The 21,651-nt window shown below is 37.9% G+C and overlaps 1 protein-coding gene across 1 annotated transcript; it reads left to right on the plus strand.

The window, feature by feature from the left end:
- The first annotated feature begins 8,485 nt into the window (after positions 1–8,485).
- On the plus strand, positions 8,486–21,156 carry MsR2 (Myosuppressin receptor 2). Its single transcript, XM_017160704.3, is given in 4 exon segments — positions 8,486–8,502; positions 17,043–17,310; positions 18,138–19,264; positions 20,002–21,156. Coding segments are annotated over 3 exon segments (1,950 nt in total). The 5' UTR covers positions 8,486–8,502; positions 17,043–17,248; the 3' UTR covers positions 20,763–21,156.
- Positions 21,157–21,651: the final 495 nt, after the last annotated feature.

Raw genomic sequence — 21,651 nt, forward strand, 5'->3', positions numbered from 1 at the left:
ATGGAAAGGAATGGAATGCCAATGTCAAGAGTCGTTGCCATGTACTTCAATTCCGATCTCTCGATCCCAAAGCCCAAATCCAAATCCCATGTCTAAGTCCATTGTGCTTTCAGTAGAGAACCTGAACTTTTCGGTTTCGGTTAAGTTGGGCAGCTAATTAATTTTTGTGCCAGCTGCCACCGCCAGATTCCAAGACTTCAAGACTCCCAGTTGAAGACTCCGCCCAGATGAGACAGTAATTGTCCATTGTGGTGAGGTTTTGGCCCAAGACGACGAGGGACGGCACGTGCCAATGGCTCAAACCAAACCAATGGCCTGCGGCTTTTCGGCCAAGACAAACTTCGGTTACATAGTTGGTGGGCTCTTGGTTTGGTTTTGAGTATCATTTAAATTAATTGCCCGAGTTTAGCCACCGCTCGCAAAAGAATGCAAAAACATTTAATGCGTCGGGCATTCAATTAATTAATACCAAATTCCTTTGTTTCTTGAGTTTATACGAGGAATTTAACTGACCACAGGTTGCATTTAATGCATTCGTGGGTTAATATAATCATTTGTCGAAATATAGTATAATATATATTTAAAATAGAGCAATCAGGTAATGAAATTATTGATTATTTAGTATGATTTACAAAAACATAGGATTTTGAAATTATTCAGATAGGTGTCTAAAAGTATGCAACAAAATGTTAATTTAATTTTGTATTGCATAGTTTTAGGCACCCGTATAAATGAATTCAAAGCGCCTTTGATTTCTATCTAAAAATAAATTTGTTTTGAAAAAAAAACCACACAATGCAAAAAATCTTTGTAAAATAAAAACAGTTCCCTTGTTTCCCAAAACTTTCTTTTTTGATACCAACATTTTGAAAAACATTTAATTTAATTGCCGAACAACTTCAGTAAATATGGCAAAAATATTACAAGCAATGCAACTAATTAGCTTCCAAGTTCCGTGTTACTTCAACTTTTGCTCGTTATTTATTTTCCCTTCAGGTCGTAACATTTAACTTTAATGCATTACGCATACACCACATGGGCCGTGGGCCCTTAAATCCCAAGCGTCAGAGCGTAAAATCATAATTCCTTATAATAATAATAATTCCCTTTTGTTTAACCCAAAATAAGCGACGTGAAGGTTGAGAAAGTTGAGCAGTTGAGTTCGCATGGCACATGTGTGCCTGGCAGAGAAATTGTCAACTTTTTTGATAAAGGAAGTGGGGACATTTTACAGCCTGTTACAGAAAAAGTTGAGAGCCTGGCAAAAGTTTTCGATTTGCCCCGCCCATTAAGTTCATTTGTGGAAAGGAATGAATAAATTCAAATGAGAAAAGAGCGGGTCAAAAGAAAAGATTTATGCTCATTTCATTGGGGAGTCTAGGAGTCTGCTGCCCAAGGTCCGATAAAAATAAGTCCATTCATCAGCTATCTAGGCACGTGATGGGAAAAGCACTAAAAGGGAAACGAGAATGGGAATGAAAACCCCTTAGGCGGATCAATAATTCACATTACAAGTGTAGAGGTTGAACTGGGGGCACATATATAGTATAGTACGAACGAACACTTGAAACCCTGGATACTGCGTAATATTTTCATGCAACATAGCGTTGCAAGGTCAAAACCAGAGGCCCGTCATCATAATCGCAAAAAGTTTTCCACATATGCCATGCATGAGCGGTCCATAACCATATCTCGTATTTATATCACTTCCTTCCTTTTCCACTTCCCCTTCTTCTTGTTCACTCGGAAAATAGCATTGCATAAATCTGGGCAAATATTACGCATCCGCTGGCAGCATCGTGCGGAAAAGCCATATCACCAAGCCATATCATCTTGCTTTGCCATCTGTCAGTGCATCTCCCTCGCTGGCTGCAAATCTCAGTCATAAATGATGATTGCATTTAAATGTTATTTATGTGCCGATGCGTTCTACAAAAAAGTCAGTGTGAATTATGCAGCCCTTAGGGTAGCTTGTTTAATTAAATTAAATGCATCTGGCAAAGGCAACGGCAAGGATGTCGCTTCGCACGAGTACTCCAGAAATCACGAGCGTCAGTAAAATGTCGTACAGAGAAGAGCCATTAGTGGATAAGCTCTTACATTTTATTTAGTTGCTCAAACAATTTCCGAGAATTCAGATGGGTGACGTGCGGCGCTACCCAACTATATGTAGAATTTTATTATGCAGCTTTATGATTTTAATACATTTTAACTACGTGCTGCCATGAGAATGTATTAATATTTTTAACTATTATAAAATCGAACAAGAAAGTTTTTTGAAATTACTTACAAAAGTGGCTAAAAGTGTGCCATCATATATTTTGAATCGAAAAATTAATTTCGTTTTTTGTGGCATAATTTTGGGAACCCTTATAAATTAATTTAAACCTCCTTAGAATTATTCTAAAGCATTCTGAAATCAGATAATTATTAGAAGTACACTAAAATTGTCTTGTAGAAAAAAGAATATAAAATTGTGAGGCATGGCATATTATTTGTACAATAATTTAACTTAATTTTACTTCTTACTATGTAGCTTTTCTGCCAATTCCGAGGATGAATAGCTAAGAAATTGTCAGAGAAGCATTACCAATCGAACACAAGCAAATGATAGCAACAATCGAGGCTTAAAGTCAACGCCAAGATAGATCGAATGCAATTATTCTCGAGGCGCCTGGCACAAGAATAACTATTTCTTGGCCACGCTCTTTAAGCTCAAGTGCTTTGTTTTGGGGGCAAGGGACTTGGACTTGGTCTCCGACTTGGACTTTTGCTTGTACTTCGACCGACACGCTTGTGAAAATAAACAAAGCCAATGGCAACGGCAAATAGACAAAAGACGCGACAGACAGCGGCCCTTAAAAGATTATAAAAGGAGCATGGCGATGTTTTTTTTTGGTTTGGCTTGGTTCGTGGGTGGATGTCTGATGGCCAGACAAACTGTTGCTCATGCCCCATGAAACATGGCATAGAGAGCAGCGAGCATAAGTGGAAGTCGTATCGTAGATGGCTTTCATTATTTCTCCTCTTTTTTTTTCTTTTTTTGTTTCCATTTTCAGCATTCTTTTGCCTGATAGCTGTCAATATGGAATCAGAAACAGTTATCAGGCAGCCGCAGCAGCGGAAAAGTTACGATTCAGCATTATTCCTTTATGTTTATGTCCAGTTTTTGTGGATAGCTCTTAAAGAGCACTTTCCCGAGAGTTATGAGTTTCTTGTCCTGTCACATAAACACGTTCGCTGCTAAGGAAAAAATAAAGAAAGAAGTCCTGCCACAATACAAATGGGATTTTTCAGCCAGGTCTCTCTAATTTACATATGCTTATCAAGCACATATCATTCCCACTGTCCAATTTCTCAGCTCGAGTTTCCTTCTGCAACAAAAGAAATGGAAATTGCAACGAGACAGGGCAACAAAAAAGAACTTCCCAGGCAGAGAAAGACAGATGGCAAGTCAAAACTTCTGGCGAAAAGTGAGGTAGAAAGGGGTTTTCCTTTGCGGCATAAACAGGAAGCACTAAGGACGCATTACCTGCTGTTGACATTTCGCAAGCAGCCAGGCATGGAACGTGAGGTCTTCGGTTCACAGAAGATCTAAGGTCTTCCCTTTTCGCCCACTGAGCACTTGCCAGTCTGCTATTTTTGTGCAGCATGCTGGTCCTCCAGGGACTTAAAATATATCTGGCTTAATTAAGGATGCACAAAAAGAAAATTACACTTAGCTGGAAGAAGCTTTTTACTAACATTATATTTGTTGTATAAAAACGAAAAAGGTTGTAATATTTTACTAAAATAAAATAAAACCATCAAAATAACATATATTTTGAGTAGAAGCATTTGTTTAAAAGCCTTGAACAATTTCTAAAGCTTGTATTTAATCTGGAAGTTGGTATTCCATTCTTTAAAAAAAATGTGCTACGTTTGTATACGTTTTCTTTTATTTTTTAGATATTTAATCTAGGATTTAAGAAATTTAAAAAATGGGTGTGTGTACATAAATATATATTTTAAAGTATCTAATATGCTTTTAGTTAATCTGGAAGTATTCTTTTTTTATAAAAAGTATGTTTTAAAATTGTAAATAAATCATGTATGCATTTTTTATCCGTGCAACAACATAAGTAACATAAGTATATATCTCAACAGAGATTTTATCTATGACGTTCCCAGAAAATCTCCTCACTTTGCCACATCTGTTTCAGGCCACTTGTGTGTGTTCTAACGAGGAGTGACTTGCACTTCGGTTGGCCATTTACCGAGCACCTTCTGCCACACATTTCGATGGTCGAAACCCGCATGTCATTGTCAGTCATCAGGGGCCCTTGGCCATCCACCCTCTACCCCATATCCTCCGTCGTACAGCAACACGCCTAATTCATTCATTTATTCATCGTGTGCCCGCACCTTTGCTTTGGCATCGTAATCGATCGCTTCAAACGATTCAATTGCACTGAGGTAATGCCATTAGACCAACTTCTCTTGGCCAACAATTCACCTGGGCCAAACAAATCATTCTGTGAGTCATGCAGCAAAAACCAAAGGCCTGTGCACGAAACAAAAAAATGTGTTTGCTACTTGCAAGTCACCAAAATAAATTTTTTATATCTTTGTTTAGGGAAAATGTTAGGATATTTTTGACAGCTAGAAAAAAAATCTAAAAATTATATGGGTAGCAAAAACAATCATAGGAAATCATATAAATATTTTAATAAACAAAAATCAAACTGTTTATATATCATTTCTAATACTTTATACCCTTATTGTAAAACAAACAAGATTTAATAACTTTAAGTCTTAAAAAATGATTAATAAATACTTGCTATTGGTGTTCAAAAGTACGCTACAATTTTTTTTACATTTTTATTTTTAAGACACCTTTTTATTATTCTTCGTGTAAAATCTTTCTGCTGCTCTTGTTGGATGCCTGGCAATTTATTAAATCGCAATCCCTCTTCCAAAAGTTCGATGTTGGCACGTGAGAAACAAGTAGTTTGGGTTGGAGAATAATGGCCGGAATGGCGACCTACAACCTGTGCACCCCGAAAATGCATGTCAATGGCCCAAGTGGGTGTAAGGTTGGGTTGATGGGCGGCAGAAGGTGGTGGGCGTGGTCGCATGAGCTGACAGTCACTGGCATTCACTTAGTGCCGAGTACTTTCCCTGGGCTCTTTGCCAAGAGTTTTCCTGTTCAGGTTTCTTAAGCTTTGGGTTTTCTCAAAAAGTAACATGTCCGAAAAACACTTTGCCATTCGACTTCTTCGCAGCAGCCACTCAGTCTGAGATTTTCCAACGCCCCCAGCCGCCGGAAAAGTCCCCGTGGAAAACTCAGAGGAAGAGGGGTGCTGAAAAGCTGAAAGGAGGTGGAGGTGCTGCTGTGTGTGCAAGTCTCGAGGACCCTCAAGTGCGTTACAGGCCACTTGGCCTTGTCTTACAGCAAATCTCTCACAATGCAGTCAACGCCATTTTTATTCAACATTCCACATTCATTCTTATTCAAGAAAACTACTCTCTCGGTTCAGTGTAATTTTCTCGAGTTGCCTAAAGATACTTGACCCAATTTTTTTTTATTTCGTCGAGCTTCCTCAAAAGATTTTGTGTCGAGTCTTTAAGTTTTTTTTTGGTTTTTTTTGTAGCTTTAATTTAATTAAAACACTTGCTTTGATTCTGGCTTAGCTTAGTTAGGTTGAGGTGGCAAAGGCAACTGAAAGCCCCCGAAAACAATTCAAGTGTCCGACCGGAAAAGTGGAAATGGACAAAGTGGGAAAGCAAATAGAAGAGGCAGTGGAAAAATTCCGAGCCACTGGGCATTCATTTTCGGTTCGGTTTAGTTGTAGTTGAGTTGAGTTGAGCTGAGTCCTTTTGGGCAGTTCAGTTCAGCTGGATTGTCACTCCAAGGTAACCGAGCGTTTTGTAGCCGCCTTTTGTTCGCCTCGCCTTTGTCGTCGCTCCGAAAATGGTTACCTTTGGCCAAAAGAGGACAAGAGCTGTGTAAATTTCGGGACTCGCTTTTGAATTCCCCTCCTGAATATGCATTTGCAGATAGATGATAAGATCGGCAATTGAATTAGAGATGGGCTTAGGTATACGTAAAATAAATTTTTAAGAATAATTGTATCAAATCCCGATAAAAAATATTTATCATTACTAAATATCCTTTAAAGTCGACTTGCATTTCAATAAACCTGAAATCACGTTGGTCTGGAAATGACATATAAAGGTGTCTAAAAGTAGGCAGTGAAATAATTTTTATGATTACACAAATTGTTGCATACTTTTAGACACCTTTTAAAGAGATTTTTCCCTTTTTTCTTAATCTTACGATAAATATTGGGTCTTTATTTTATCTCCCTGGGTAAAATTTAATCTTTTAAGTACCTCACCTGCCTAAAGAAATATCCTAAATCTATCCCATCACTATTAGAGCACTTTCAATTTGACTGCATGGCTTTAATCAAGCTCCAATCAGCCCTCGGTAAATGTAAATGCTTCGTAGTTCTGCTGCACATAAAGGGAGCCATAGAAATTACAAAAGCCTGCGCCATAAAATGCGAAAAACCTCAAGAGCGGACCAACACCTCCGGCAGCCCTGGGGAGAAAACTTAATTGCAGCATGTTGAGCCTGGGTAACAGTGCGTATGAGCAATATAAAGCCAACAAGTCGGAGGTGAATGCAGAGGGTGGCTGTGTATATGAGGGAAGCGAGTATGGGTGGCAGACTTCTCCCTGAAAATAAAACCCTCTGTTAATACCAATACCTCCGTCGTCCTCCATGCTTTATGTGTGTGCGTGTCTCTCTCCCTGCCTGGGAAAAAACTAACAAAAATGCAATTTATGCTGCGTCCTCTGGCCGTGACGCGTCCCCCAAGTCACGGGGTATATAAAAACTGGCCATAAAATACGCCAAACATGTTGCCATCACACGCATCATGTGAGAATACCATTTAAAATGTGTTTTAAATAGGCAAAAACCTGGAGGAGGCTGGCGGAAAATGAAAATAAACATAAATAAGGCTCAAGGTCAGGTGGTGGGTGTACTGAGAAAAAATACTTTAATATTTAAATCAGTGCTGCCATTTTGTCCTCTTTCCGGACAGATCTGTCCTTTTTTTAACGACTTTATCCGGAAAAAAATTCAAACATCCCCTATCCGGAAATCTGTCCTTTTTCCAAAGATAAGGTTTTGAGTGTTATTTTTGCTAGTCGAAAGTGTATAAACATGCTTTTATATGCTTAAACGCCGTTTTAACCATTATTCTTACAGTTCGGCACTTTAAAAATAATTCTTTTTACAAATTATCAAAGAGATGTAATGCAGTCGATGGACTTTCTTTATAGTACGATTTTTTCTGTAGCAAAAAAAAGAGAAAAACACTTTAAAAAGTTCTCAATTTTTACTCTCAGCCTTTTTGTCAGAAAAAAATTTCATATTTGAACGACTCTTATTCGGGTTTGACGCAGATATTGAATTTTTTTGTATTACCAATATAGTTACTTGAAATGCTTTTATTATTTTAATAATTTTAGATTATTACGTATACGCACAAAAATTGAACATGGTAAAATTATCAAACGAAGAAGGTTGTGAGTCGGGCGCAATAGATCATTACATAATTGAATTTAATATAAAATCCATTTATATTAAGTAAATATATCACCCATTGGTAAAAAAAAAAAAATGGAGGCGCATTTACTTTTGTCCTTTTTTTTGTCCTTTTTTAAATTTTTTTGTCCTCTTTTTCCCTGTTTTTTTTGCTTTTCTGTCCGGTTTTTCAAGCTGAGTGATGGCAGCACTGATTTAAATGTTATTAAAACAAAATAATATATTTTTTTTAAACATTTTTCATATTTAATTACCCACATTTTTAAGTCTAAAGTCTTAAATGGTCTTAAAAAATTCACCATGTTGAAACCACTTTATATGGTGTCTAAAAGTGTGCTGCGGAACATTTTTTTTGCATACTTCTAGGCACTTTTATATTTGATTTCAAAATCGAAGTGATTTCTTTGAGGTTTCATAGGTGTAAAATATATTTTCTCAGTGTGCCTGGTGTGTCCCAAATATAAATGGCGTTAACGTAAAAAATTTGTGTAATTTTCTAATGAATATTATTCGCACACACGCGCTGGGACGCAAAAGTGAAGGCGAAGGCGACGGCTATCAGCCCCGCAGGTATGCAGTACAAAATTAACATTATCCTGCGGGAACGAGAATGTGGGAATGCCACCCACAATTTTCCACTCACACATTGATTAGTGTGTATTAGTATGTACGGCACGGCGGTGGCTCGGAGTTAAATGGAGCGTGGCATGGGTTTTAATACAAGAGCCCCAGAACTCTGATGAGGGGATCAGGATCAGGTGAAGGTGAACGTAAACTGGGGCATTATGACCTGCCCCCCGAGGGCCTGATGCCAGAATGAAAAGTTATCCAGGCAGACAGAGCTCATGGGGAAAGGAAATATTATTCAGAAAAGTATTGAACAGCCCGAGGATAAAATGAAGGTAGGGCACAAAAAACTTTGGGACAGGACTTTTTAATTGCGAGTTCTACATTTCTGCTGCGAAACTTTTTAGGCAAATTAATGAAAAATGCCTGGGAAACATTCCAAGCCGAGCCGAGACAGCTGTGTGTTAAATTCTTTAAATTTATATAAATTGCTTTTAGATTTTATTTAGCAACTTCAGCTTAAATGTTGCCAAATTTATGCACTTTTTGCCGCTATATCAGCAACAATTTTCCGTTTCCCCCGAGCCGAAAAGCAAACAATTGGCCATGGCCAGCTGGTTGCGGGCAAGTCATTTAATTTTATTATGACATAGCAGTTAAAATGTTTGACTATGAAAAATTGATGGTACTTTTTTGCTAGCATGGCGAACTGTATTTTCTTTTTTTTTTGTTGCTGTCGTCTAGTCGGCGACCAACGAAAGGCGTCTGGAAATTCCGTTAACGCCATTATGTTTTTTGCCCTTCGACGCACACTAAATGTTGTTAGCTGACGGCTTGTCCGCCAAATTGATGGCGCTTTAATAGAAAGAAAATTCGGGGAAATAAAAACCGTCGAACCGCGAACCACCAACCAGCGGCAACGGCAGGCAGCAGGTACTTGATAATAAATTGAAAAATAATATTGAGCAGACTTGGCCCGCGTTTTTTTCTTCTCTCGATTTCTTTTGGTTCTTGTATTTTGTGTTTGAGGGGATTGCCTGTCATGTCCTCGCCATCGAAATTCGTATTCGTGGCCATGGCGACATGAGGACGTGCTCACCACAAGTGCCAGGGATTTGTATCAATGCTAGGATTGTTGAGTCTTAACACTGAAAAAACTATTTGAGTATTTAAGGGAGAAAAAAAATGTATGCTCCTTTACTTTACCTAACATATATGAAAAGTGGGAAATAAAATTTAAATTTAAAAATATTTTACTAAAGAAATTAAATGTTCACCACAACATATCAATAGATATTTAATCAAAGTTTCCTTAAATTAGAAATTTAAATTAAATTTTTATTAAGAACGTAAAATATTTGTTTTTTTAATATTAATGTTCACTTAAAACTGATTAACAAATTAATTATAAAATTCCTTTGGAGGAGTTTCTAACCTTTTAAATAACATACAAAAATATTTTTTCATTTCTCTTAAATTTGTATCTATTGTAACAGATTTTCCTGAAGTGTAAAATTTGGTCTAAGGATGCAACAGGAGACGTTGTTTGGAAAATAAGGTTCACTCTTTCCCTGAAGGGTATCCTTGCACTCGAATTTCCCCCTTTGCTTAAATTTTTCTTCTTCGTAAAATTTGGTTTGCTTGTTAGGTTTATATGGCAGCAACGGATATTATTTTCCTTGCTCGACAGCCAGCATTGGGAAGCGGAAAATATATAAGCTGAACAGAGAAGTTTCCGCTGTCGATAAGCTGGGTAAATGTTAAGGAATAGCAGAGACTACCAATACTATCAACCAACCAAAAACCTATAAATTCATAGCCGTCATGGTTTTGTCTTCAAGCTAGAGAGATAAATTCAATTTATGGGCAAAACAGCTGCTGTGGAAAAGCGGAAGTTGATTGCTTTTCAAAAATGAAATTAAAATTTTACTGCACACCACACATATTTGCCATTGGATTAGCTGGCAGCATTTTAATGGCCGCAAATGAAGTGTAACAATTAATAGCCAATAAACAGCAAAATTAGTTTTAGTTTTTATGGTTGTGCCATAATAACATTAGGATAATTAAAAATGTTTAAAGTTGATCCATGCGGATTTTTTTAAACCTCCTAATGGGTTTATTGCAGTTGGTTTACTGGTGTCAGTGGAATAAAAAAAAGAACATTACATTCCTAGGAGTTCATTATTCTAGAATTTAATTGGTCATCAAACTGGTTTATTACGTATGATTTTAATGGTTGAGCCATTATAAAATTAGATTCCAAATATTTACGGATTACAGCCGTGAAATTAATTCACCTAATTATTTCATTCAAAAATCCTGAAAAATAGCATTATTTAAACATTTTTAATTTGGTTTCGGTTTTAATCAATGCTATTATATTTAATTCAATATTTAAGAACTATTCAAGCGTAAATCAAAAATCCCATAATGTTGGAAAAGGCCTTAAAATTATGTTAATTAAAAGCTTTTCGCCACTTTCCAAATTATTAATAGAATTTATGTAAATTTAGGTGAGTAGGATGCGGATTCTGACAAAACGCTTTGTTCATCAACGCCATGTGCAGTCAATCAATAAAAATTGCTACATCGCCAGCCGAAAATATTTCTGTAGAAATAAACCCATTGTCAGCAGTTCATTCATAACAATGAGGTGTGAAAAATTCTATTTATCGCTGTCCAACTTTCTCTCTTTTTTCTCGTGTGCCAGTGCCTGTTTGCCCCATATAAGTGTCATAATTTATTGATATTTTATAGAGCGACAGACAAAGAGAATAATCGCTGGAGAGCTTTGTGGCTTATGCTGCTAATCAACTGCCGATTGCCGATGGCAGGTAGAATTTCACTGTAATAAACATGTCGATAAGCAATAAACCCTAGACAACAACAATAAACAAGGCCGATAAGCCAGCCAGATTAATATCATATTCCGTGGGCCATGAGCAAACAAATTAAAATGGAAAAGTGCCAGGCGGCTAAATTGAAATGAATTGCCGAGCCAGCAAATATGTGGGCCATATGCCTCCGTTTTGGAATAATGTGGGGTGATATAATGGTGATATAATCGAAGTAAATGGCGTGACACTTGGCACATATTCATAACATAACCACTGCAGTTTCAATTAACGCAGATTGAAATATTAATTCAGTGGTTTTGCCCCAAGTGCACCTCCCATAGTTTGGCAATCATATATTCACATTCAATTTAGTTTTTATTAGGCACTTCCTAGCGATAAATGCAATTTACGACCCTCGAAATAGGCCATAATAATTTTATGGGACGGATATATTGCATAGTATCCATTAAAAAAGCCCACTTCAATTAAACTAAATAATTGAGATCCAACCAAAAGGCAATTATGTGTTAGTGGCCCGCCATTGTCAACACTTTTAATTAATCTAAAATACCTGAAAAGGTGGAAGGAGGAAGGAAGGGAGAAAACTGCTGCACAGGAAACTAATCAGTGCAAAATAACATAGAACAATGGCCGCGAAAGTTGGCTGCAAACTCGAGTTGTGGTGGCCTAAACAGAACGTCAATTACCTTGACCCAAGCGAAGGGCTGAAGGATATGTACCTTCAATTTGTAGCCAGCTCTGGCAACTATTGATGGAAAAAATGCTGAATTTATTCCAAGTTTTTGAACAAAATAACAGACTTTGTATCCTTGTTTAAGATATATTATTTTCTTTAACTATATATTTTAAAGATTATTTACTTAAAAGCTTTAAGTGGAAATGATAATAATAAATAACTTATTGAAAAAATATTCAAACTACTTAAATGTATTTATTTTATAATTTTTTCATTTTAAATAATAAAGTTATTAAAATATTAAAATACTCTAGTTTTTTTCTTATAAAGTATTAAAATTTTCAAAATGTTGCACCTTTAAAGCAAACTATATTTAAGTGGAAATTATCCGTGCCTGCAGCACCACCACATGTGACTGCCGTGACACAAAAGGGATTTCCCGGACTTGGCCCTAAAATATGCAGTAGTGACCTCTGTTTTCCGCTGCGGCTGCCTGATTGTCAAGTGACGGACAACCGTTGACATGTTTGTGGGTGATCCCTGGGCAGCCTTTTCCTCTACTTTCACCACCCCCTTAATCCCAAACTGCCCCTTATATTTGCACCCGCTGAGCCAAAGCGTTTTGTGAATGCTTAATTACAAAATGCGCTCATGTTTGGGCCCAGACTTTCGGGGCGCCTTAACTCGGCAAATATTTGAGTGAGGCGCCGGGAAAAGCGCTGACACTCGCCATGTTGACACTTTCCACCCACAGAAAAACCCACATTTATAGACTCAGTCAGCCAGGGGTTTCGGTTTCGATAAAGCCAGCGTGAAATCAATGAGCAAATAGCCACAAACATAATGGCAAGCCAGGCGAGTACAAATAATTGGTACATTTTCACTCGGAAAAAATTATAAAAAATGTATTTGAAATATTAAAAATCATTTTAAATTTTATTAGTTAAATATTTCTAAAAATTTTAATTATTTTATGGAAATTGTAAAATCTTTTAGGGAAATTTTATACATGTTTACTTAAAAAAAGTAAAGAAAAGATTATAAAATATTTAATGATATGCTAAAATCTAAAAATTAAATTATAATGATTAAATTTATTTAAAAATTGCAATTTCTTTCTTATAACTCTGAATTTTTTTTCTCTGTACAATATATTTATTGCATTATGTAAAGTACAGTACAGTAAATACAGTACAGTAAATAACGTGCAAAAAGCGTAGGAATCAAACCGTTCCATCAAAAAAGAAGGCTGAAAATATGAAAGAACAAACAAAATGAAGATGTAGCAATACAAAAAGCTTTTAAGAGCCTCCGGGATGGGAAAGTAGTGCTCACGGGCAATTGATAAGCATATGTGTCAGAAGGAAGACGGAAGATGCCCTTCAATCTTATCTCCAGTCGCTTAGAGACCCAAATCAATGAGCGGCAGCTGTCAATCAAACTTTCAAAGAATTACCCGGCTAATTGAAGCGGACCCACTCAATAATGGAGATATTAATTCCCTGAAAAAAAATAAGAAAACTCGAACTTAAAGAGCAGCAAAACTTTTGGCAGCAAATATTGCCCAAACAACTGGGGTAACCTTCATCAGCAACACAGTTTAACCGAAACGAGAGAACTGTGGTGAGAACTTTTCAGAGGGGTCAATCGAAGAAGTGCCAGAAACAAGCAACAAACACCGAAAAATTCCAAGGAAGTTAACACAGAAAAATCGTCCAAAAATAATGCCGAAGTGGGAAATTTTCGCAACAAGCCACAGCAATTAGGCAGCCAGAGGAAAGCCAAGAAATTTCCACATGCAGAGGTCAAAAATGAAATTGCCAAGTTGGATGGTGAAAGTGGAATGTGAATGTGAAAATGGCAAGTGGAAAATGGAGAATTAGAAAATCGCCCCTTGGCCATCCACATCCACATCCTAAACAAGAAAAAAAGTTGGTTTTTCCAATTTTCTGCACTTTTTTCTGGGTTTTTGTTCCAGCATAAACCGCAAGTCATATTTGATTTTATTTTTGATTGTGTTTTGATGGCAGCTGGAACAAAAATTCCATTTCAAACGTAGTTTGTGGTAGAGTTACAGAGGAAAAAAGTTTATAAAAACGGCTATTCATGCCTTAACAATTTGTCTGTCAATTAAAAGAATATCAGATAAAATGGCTAGAAATTTTTCATTAATTTTGCTTAAAACCGGTTTTTATTTATAAAGAATATTGTTTAGGTCAAACAAATATTTTTAATGTGCCTAAAAGTATGCCGCGAAAAAATAATCGAATTATTGGATATAAAATATTGTGTTGCATACTTTTGGACACTTTTAAATATGATTTTAAAACTACTGATTTCTGTGATGTAGACCTTTCGCATAGTGTCCCATTTTTTTATGTGTATGACTTTTTGATTGCCTGTTTCGGAATATGGCCCATACGGCCCGTGCGCCCATGACAAGTGTTCAATTATATGCGCTTAGTTGTTGCTGCCATCGCCCCTTCAGCGTCCTTGATGATGGCTTCCGGTTTTGTTATTGCGGCTTCCTCCACTTTTTTTCTCCCCCTTTTTTCCAGAGGTAGAGAGCGAGTTTTTCACTAAGTAGAAACTCAAATGTGTGCGTGTGAGCTTTAAAACCGGATTTCCGCCAGCCAAAAAAAAAAAACAAAAAATTTAAACTTTAAGTGAACCCGGACAGCTGCACGTGGCCGTTGTTACCTTTTGGCATAATTTCCCGCTACCATCCCCAGTGATTCCCCGGAATGCGGAAAATGTGTGCCAGAGCTTTTCGTTTCATAAATTCACAGGGCTCCTAACCGCACATGAAGGGCTCTCCCGGGCTCTCCATCCTGCCAAAGTATTTCCGGCCAGCGAAATGAGCCAGCTCACATGGCATTGCCATCCACATTTAGGGGGTTTTAGAGGGGGTCAGAGACTACATACTCGCAGAGTACTATATTCTCATGCTCATTATATGGCCCAAAGCCAAAAGGAAAACAGGCAGATTCAGTGTACTGTGCGCTTGTGAGGTCCTGCCTTGAGGACAGGCCAAAGATGTAATTGTACTTGGCCAGAAAATGGCATCAACTGGGATCGTTGGGTACATAAAAGTATACAGTTGACTTGGAGCTTGAGAGGTTTTATCTGGCAAAGAGCAAAATCGTTACATTTTAGGACAATGAAGTTTAGAATTAAAACTAAGATAATTATTTCACATCCAATCCTGGTTTTATTCATTTTTAATATTCAATGCTTAAATAACTTTAAACAATTTATAAAAAATACTGCTTATCTTTTTCCCTTCAGTAAACGGCTGTTACGTTAAAAACTTTCCAAGAGATAAAGCAATTAATATGTTAATTTTCCCCTTTATTGAGTAAACTTTTCCCATAATTCTTCAACCTATTCACAAACCGATTCAGCTTTAAACACATTACCACTGATACCATTGCCAGATAATCGGATGTGGTGGTTACAGCACCGCGTTTGTCTAATGGGCAACAAGGCACAATCAAACTTCAATTTGTATGGACATTTGCAGTTGGCCAACTGTCAAAAGGGGGCGTGGTTCGGTAATTAAAATGGGGTTGAATCGCGTGGGGAAAGGGGATGATTATGTGATTCCATTACGCAGCTTGGGAGGATGGGGGGTGGCATTAATAATGCAGCTGGCGATGGCTTCATTAGATCGTTTAAATGGATGTTTTGTTGTGCGGTGTTGTCTATTAAGCTGCAAGTGTTGTTCCTTGTCTGAGGTCCTTTAATCTCCTCCCCTTTTTGGCTTGTCAGCTGCCATCGCCAGGCACTTAAGATGAGTCCTCCAAACCATACAACCCAGCCAAGCCGAAAACCCCCTAAGATATTCCGCTGTTTCTGTCAGAGTCAACAAGTCCTCGCATTTACGTGACTGGCCGCAACTTTAACGGCCTTTAGTCCTTTGGTCAGCACAGGCACTTGACACTGGTAGTCTGTTGACCCACCCTATATATAGCACACCAGCTCCCCACTGAAATCCCCGAAAACTTCCGTAATGGGCGGCATACGGTGCGTATTAGTTACATTAGTGGCGACCAAATGAGACAGTGGGACATTTGTTTATTGCCTTACTACTGCGTGTTTGCATTGTATCCTGCTACAAAATCCAATTCAATTATAAGCCCTCACCACATGCTGGAATTAGCCAACAAAACATTTGAGGCACTGCCTTAAAGATACATGGTAAATTGTGTTACTTCATCCTTAATTCAATATTCATGACAAGGATTAATTATAATTAATTATCAATTTCATGGTCAAACATACCAAATTTACCATTTATAATTACAGAGGCACAAAAATGCTTACGCTGCCAACATTTTCTTGCCAAGTCACACGGCATAAGCCCAATCTGGGCCAAAATCCCCCAACTTAATCACTGTAATGGAAGTTAGACCGGCTTACAAAATCGAAAAAGCAAGATTTTGTGCTTGAAATCACAAACAAAAAACAGAGGACAAATAACGAATGGTAAATGGAAAATAGAAGATTTTATTATCACTTCAAGGCTGACGAAACATTTGGGCCAATTTGCCATGTATACAGATTTATTGCCGGATAAAAGCAAAACACCCCGGAAAGTTGTCACTTGGCACTGACACACAGAGAGACGGAAAGTTACTTTTAATTAAATGTTACTTTCACAATGCAGCTGCAGTTGCAACTGCAACTGCAAACTGCGGTTGAGCAAAGAGCAAAAGTGAACATAGATTCCTTTGAATCTCTGGGCATTCTCCATATTTCCTCATTTGTCTAATGGAATTACGTCAACGAGGAATGCGTGTGGGACCAAGATTGTTACACTCAGAAAAATTATAGTTTTAAGATGTCTTTTATATTTTCTTACTAAATATTTATACTACAACATGGCAACAATATTCTATTTGTTTTTGAAAATATTTTAAAAGTCGTTTTTTGTATATTTATTTAGTACCTATATCTATTTTATTTAAATTTGGCATTAAGATTTTAAAATTTAGCTCAAAAAATTTGTTAAGTGTACCTTGTAAGCAATCCTGTTTGCCCACAAATTGCCGAAATCATCTGCTTCAGCTGGGCCAACTGGTCGTATGCGTAATATTGATTACCAAGCCCTGGCCTTGTTTTCTGACCATTTTGCCCTCCCATTACCGAATGGTAATGACATTTCTTTGTTGATTCATTTGGAATCATACTTTTGACCTGCCCTGAACTTCAACTTGCATGTGGCATGCAATGCTTTTTGGTTGGTATTTTGGGAATTCAATTGCGACGCTTAAATTCAGCTAAAATTAAATTCATTCTTCATTCAACAAACGCCTTTTGTATTTTATATTTGCAGGTAGCATTTTCGCCACGCAGCTTGCATATTTAAGCATTGGAATTTCCCCAAAAAAAAGGAAATTTTAATGAAACGTCGAGAGAAGAGAAGCAACGGGGGGCAGCAGTGAGTTGGGCAGCAGCGCGGTCAATCAAAAGGGAGTCCTCTGCCAGGGCATCGACCATTTGACCACTGGACCACCTGGCCAGCAGCTCATCATTGACACCATGGTCACGAACATGTCGCAGCCGCATTATTGCGGCACAGGCATCGATGATTTTCACACAAAGTGAGTAAAAACGAGGGCATGGAAATCCCCCGGGGATGTCTGCATATTAATTACTTTTTTAAATGTAATTTGCATAAGGGGCGCACATAATGAAATCATGTGTGTAATTGCCTACGGCCAAGGTGGCAAAAGGCTAACCAAGTGCATCTAATGCGGGAAGGCAGGGCTTAAGCTTTTGACTTTACAAATACTGGGAAAAATGCTATAGAATATTGGTTTTTGTGGTGGGAGAGCAGCTTAATTTTTCATGGAAGATTTAACAAAATAAAGACATAAATATTTTTTTTGTATTATAAAAGCCATGGCCATCTCAGATAAATTGAGAAAAAAGCGTACTTTGTCTGAGGCCAGCTTTATTTATCTTTAATTTGTCGTTTCTATTTGAGTAAGCAATTTGCATGGATGACTTCATTTGAAGACTGCCGCTGCTTTTTATACCGATTTCTTTAGTTTTCAAATTTGCATAATTTAAGGCAAATTTGAAAGAAACACAAAAGAAGAATTAAAGGAATAAAGTAAACTTGGGATTTTAATACCTCATCAAATCACAAAATATTTTACAACAAAAGATTTTAATTTAATTTAAAGAGAATATTATTTTAAGAATTTAATTATTTTGAGTGTTTAAGTGTTTTTTTTGTACTTTAAAGCTTGACCTAGCAGTTATATTTGAAATTTGTTGAATAAAGGAATTAAGTAAAGTTTTTATTAAAAACAGCCTTGAATTTATGTTAACTTTAAGAATAAAATAATTCAATACAACATAATGGTTTATTTTTTCCGCAGTGACTAAAGGCCTTGCTTTTTTCACCTTTCTCCCTTCACAGCTACAAATACTTCCACGGTTACTTCTCCCTGATTGTTTGCATCCTGGGAACGATTGCGAATACCTTGAATATCATTGTGCTAACCCGCCGCGAGATGCGCTCCCCCACGAATGCCATACTCACGGGTCTGGCGGTGGCCGATTTGGCAGTAATGCTGGAATATATCCCCTATACGGTGCACGACTATATCCTCAGTAGTCGAATGCCGCGGGAGGAGCAGCTGAGCTACAGTTGGGCCTGCTTCATCAAGTTTCATTCGGTGTTTCCACAGGTTCTCCATACGATATCGATATGGTTGACTGTAACCCTTGCTGTTTGGCGCTATATAGCAGTTAGCTATCCCCAGAGGAATAGGATATGGTGTGGTATGAGGACCACCCTGATAACCATAGCCACAGCCTATGTGGTGTGTGTTTTGGTGGTATCCCCATGGCTCTACTTGGTCACAGCCATAGCCAAGTTCCTGGAAACCCTGGATGCGGATGGCAAGACCATCGCATCAGTTCCCTTGAGTCAGTATATACTGGATTATAACCATGAGGAGGATATAACCATGCAAGTCATGTCCAGCACAACACCAGATGTTTCCTGGGCGATACCAAGTGGTTCGGGGAATGGAACGGCAGTTAGCCTGTTAAGTCTAACCACAGTGATACCTCTTACAACCATAAGTACGGGTATAACCACTTCCTCTGTAGCCACTTTGGGTGAGCGCAATGTCACCGTCTATAAGTTATATCATAGTGCTTTGGCCCTGCACGATCGTCAGTTCAGGAATGCCACCTTCCTTATATATAGTGTGCTCATCAAGCTGATACCCTGCTTTGCATTGACCATACTGTCTGTAAGATTAATTGGCGCTTTATTAGAAGCCAAGAGGAGAAGGAAAATTCTCGCCTGCCATGCAGCCAACGATATGCAGCCTATTGTAAATGGCAAAGTGGTGACCCCAACGCAACCCAAGAGCTGCAAATTGCTGGAGAAGGAGAAGCAAACAGATCGCACTACGAGGATGCTTCTCGCAGTCCTTTTACTCTTCCTGGTCACCGAATTTCCGCAGGGCATCATGGGTCTGCTGAACGTTCTCCTCGGCGATGCCTTCTTCATCCAGTGCTACCTAAAGCTGAGTGAGTATTTCCTTTTTAAAGACTAAGACCCCTTCTCCTATCTGTTAGCCGTAATTGCTTTATTGGCTATGATAATTGACTGAATTTATGGCTGGTTTTCTTGGTGGGCCGCCCGTTTGGCACAGCCATCAATCATACGCACCGTTGACTACCATAATTGCACCACAAATTTGAGGCTTCTATGTTCGCCTGGCCCTGACATGTTCTGGAAGTGTACATTTTGTTTATCCGGTACACTTGAAAAAAAGTTTAAAATTAGTTTTTAAATTGTTAGAAAAATAATTGTATAAAAATCATTTTAAAACATTTTTTCTTCAAATTCAAAAATATTAAATATTTTAAATAAATATTTTTGGCATCTAATATTCATTTGGAAAATTTTTGTAATGCATTTTTAAAACCTTGAAATATTTTGAATTTTATAAAAAACATTTCCAAAAAATTTTTTTTAATATCCCAAACTTTTATTTCAGTTTTCAAATATTTATTGATTAAAATTATTACATATTCTTTATAAATTTGTTCGTATATATAATATTATTTTAGAAAAAATGTTGATTGGTTTATTTTTAATCCCAAGATATTTTATATTTCCGTGATCATTTTTCCTGCGTGTAAGAGCCTTTAAAAACTAACTAACCTTGAACTTCGCCTGACCCTTAGTAAAAACCCATCCCACAGATGGCGTGTTGGTGGTGTCCCTGCATTTATGGCCTTTCGATATTCCCTTCTTCCAGGTGACCTCATGGACATCTTGGCGCTTATTAATTCGAGCATCAACTTCATACTGTACTGCTCGATGAGCCGCCAGTTCCGGAGCACGTTCGCCCTGCTCTTCCGGCCGCGATGGCTGGACAAATGGCTGCCGCTGTCGCAGCACGACGTCGATGGGCGGCGGGGGATGGGCGGAAGCGGCGGCCTTGGCGGCTACGGACGCCAGCGACTGCTGCATACGGATGCCGTTAGCAAGAGCATGGCCATCGATCTCGGGCTGACGACCCAAGTGACAAATGTGTAGCAGGAAAGCAGCGGCCGGGCGGTGATGTCAACCGCAGCCGGCGGAGGATGTGGAGGAGGAGGAGCTGCATCGGTGGTATTGCCACTGGAACCGGCAGCTTCTGAAGTTGATGGATGTCCCGATGCTGCTGCATCCACCAACGACATCAGTCTGGTCGAGAAGCTGGGCCAAAAGGGGTCCACCATAACCACCAAGCACCCCAACCATCGAAGGCGTCGCAGTGGGAGTGGCACCAAGTGCATTTGGCCCACCACCGATTGGCTAAGAAAGCTGCGGAACCAAAAGCCCAGGGATAGTAAATCCCCCGAAGCTGATCATCAGGACATAGAGCTATCGAAACGAAGAAGTAGTGTGCTCTTAATGGTATTACTAAGCAGCTCGGATGAGGTGAAAGCCAAGGCGGTTTTGGTCAGTGAGCAAAGTCCTCCCAGTCCAGCCGACGAGGATGTGGAGGATGCCATCGATGCCCTCTGGCTGTAAGAAGTCCTCACAAAAGGCTAGAGTTTTTTATATACCCTGTAAATTATCCTACTACCCACTAATATTTAACTACCAAAAATGTACAGACCAATTAATGCTACAAAATTTGGTTCAGTGCTGTTTCCAAAATATTTTCCCGCCAGCGTTGTCTTTGCAGATTGAGAGCCCCTTTTGCTGAGGCTTCGCTCTGCTAGAAAATTAAAGGGTATTTATTCTACCCTGGAAGCAGCCTGCCACATTTTGTGACCACACTTGATAAGTGATATACTTGACTAAGTTTCGCCCCATAAATAGTTGTGTAAGTGCTAAGCGCATCTTCAGATACCAAAAAACGAAAACGAATTAGCTATAGTCTAACTATTATTTAAGAGATATTTATAAAACATTTCGGATGACAAGAGATGGAATTTCTTTTTCTATGGAAATAAATGGTTTATTCGATGGTAAAAGTATTTTTTTATATATATTAATTAATTAATTAAAATAGGTAAGTGCTATGAAAAGGGTTGGTCAGGCATTTATGGTAATTGAGATTTTCATGGAATTTGAATGGCTATAAATACCAAGAAGAATTTGTGCGAACTCTGTAAAAAGGAATATTATTTGAGATTTCATTGAAATTTTCATTGGAATTCATTTTGGAAGGGCATTAATTATGGAACTTCTTTTTCTTTGGAATAAAATGGTAATGGAATTTTTAGGTATTTTAATTAACCAATTAAAGTAAGTATTCCGAAGAGGGTCTGTCGCGCAATTTAGGTAATTGGGATGTTCGGCCAGTTTTTTGTTAATAATTGACAGGAAAAATGTGGCAAGATCTTCAAAATACATGAGTAAGCAATATTTAGATTTTTTTCGATTTTATTGGAATTTTTATTTTAATTTATTT

Source organism: Drosophila takahashii, chromosome 3L (assembly GCF_030179915.1).
Source record: "Drosophila takahashii strain IR98-3 E-12201 chromosome 3L, DtakHiC1v2, whole genome shotgun sequence".
In the NCBI taxonomy this organism is placed as follows: Eukaryota; Metazoa; Arthropoda; class Insecta; order Diptera; family Drosophilidae; genus Drosophila; species Drosophila takahashii.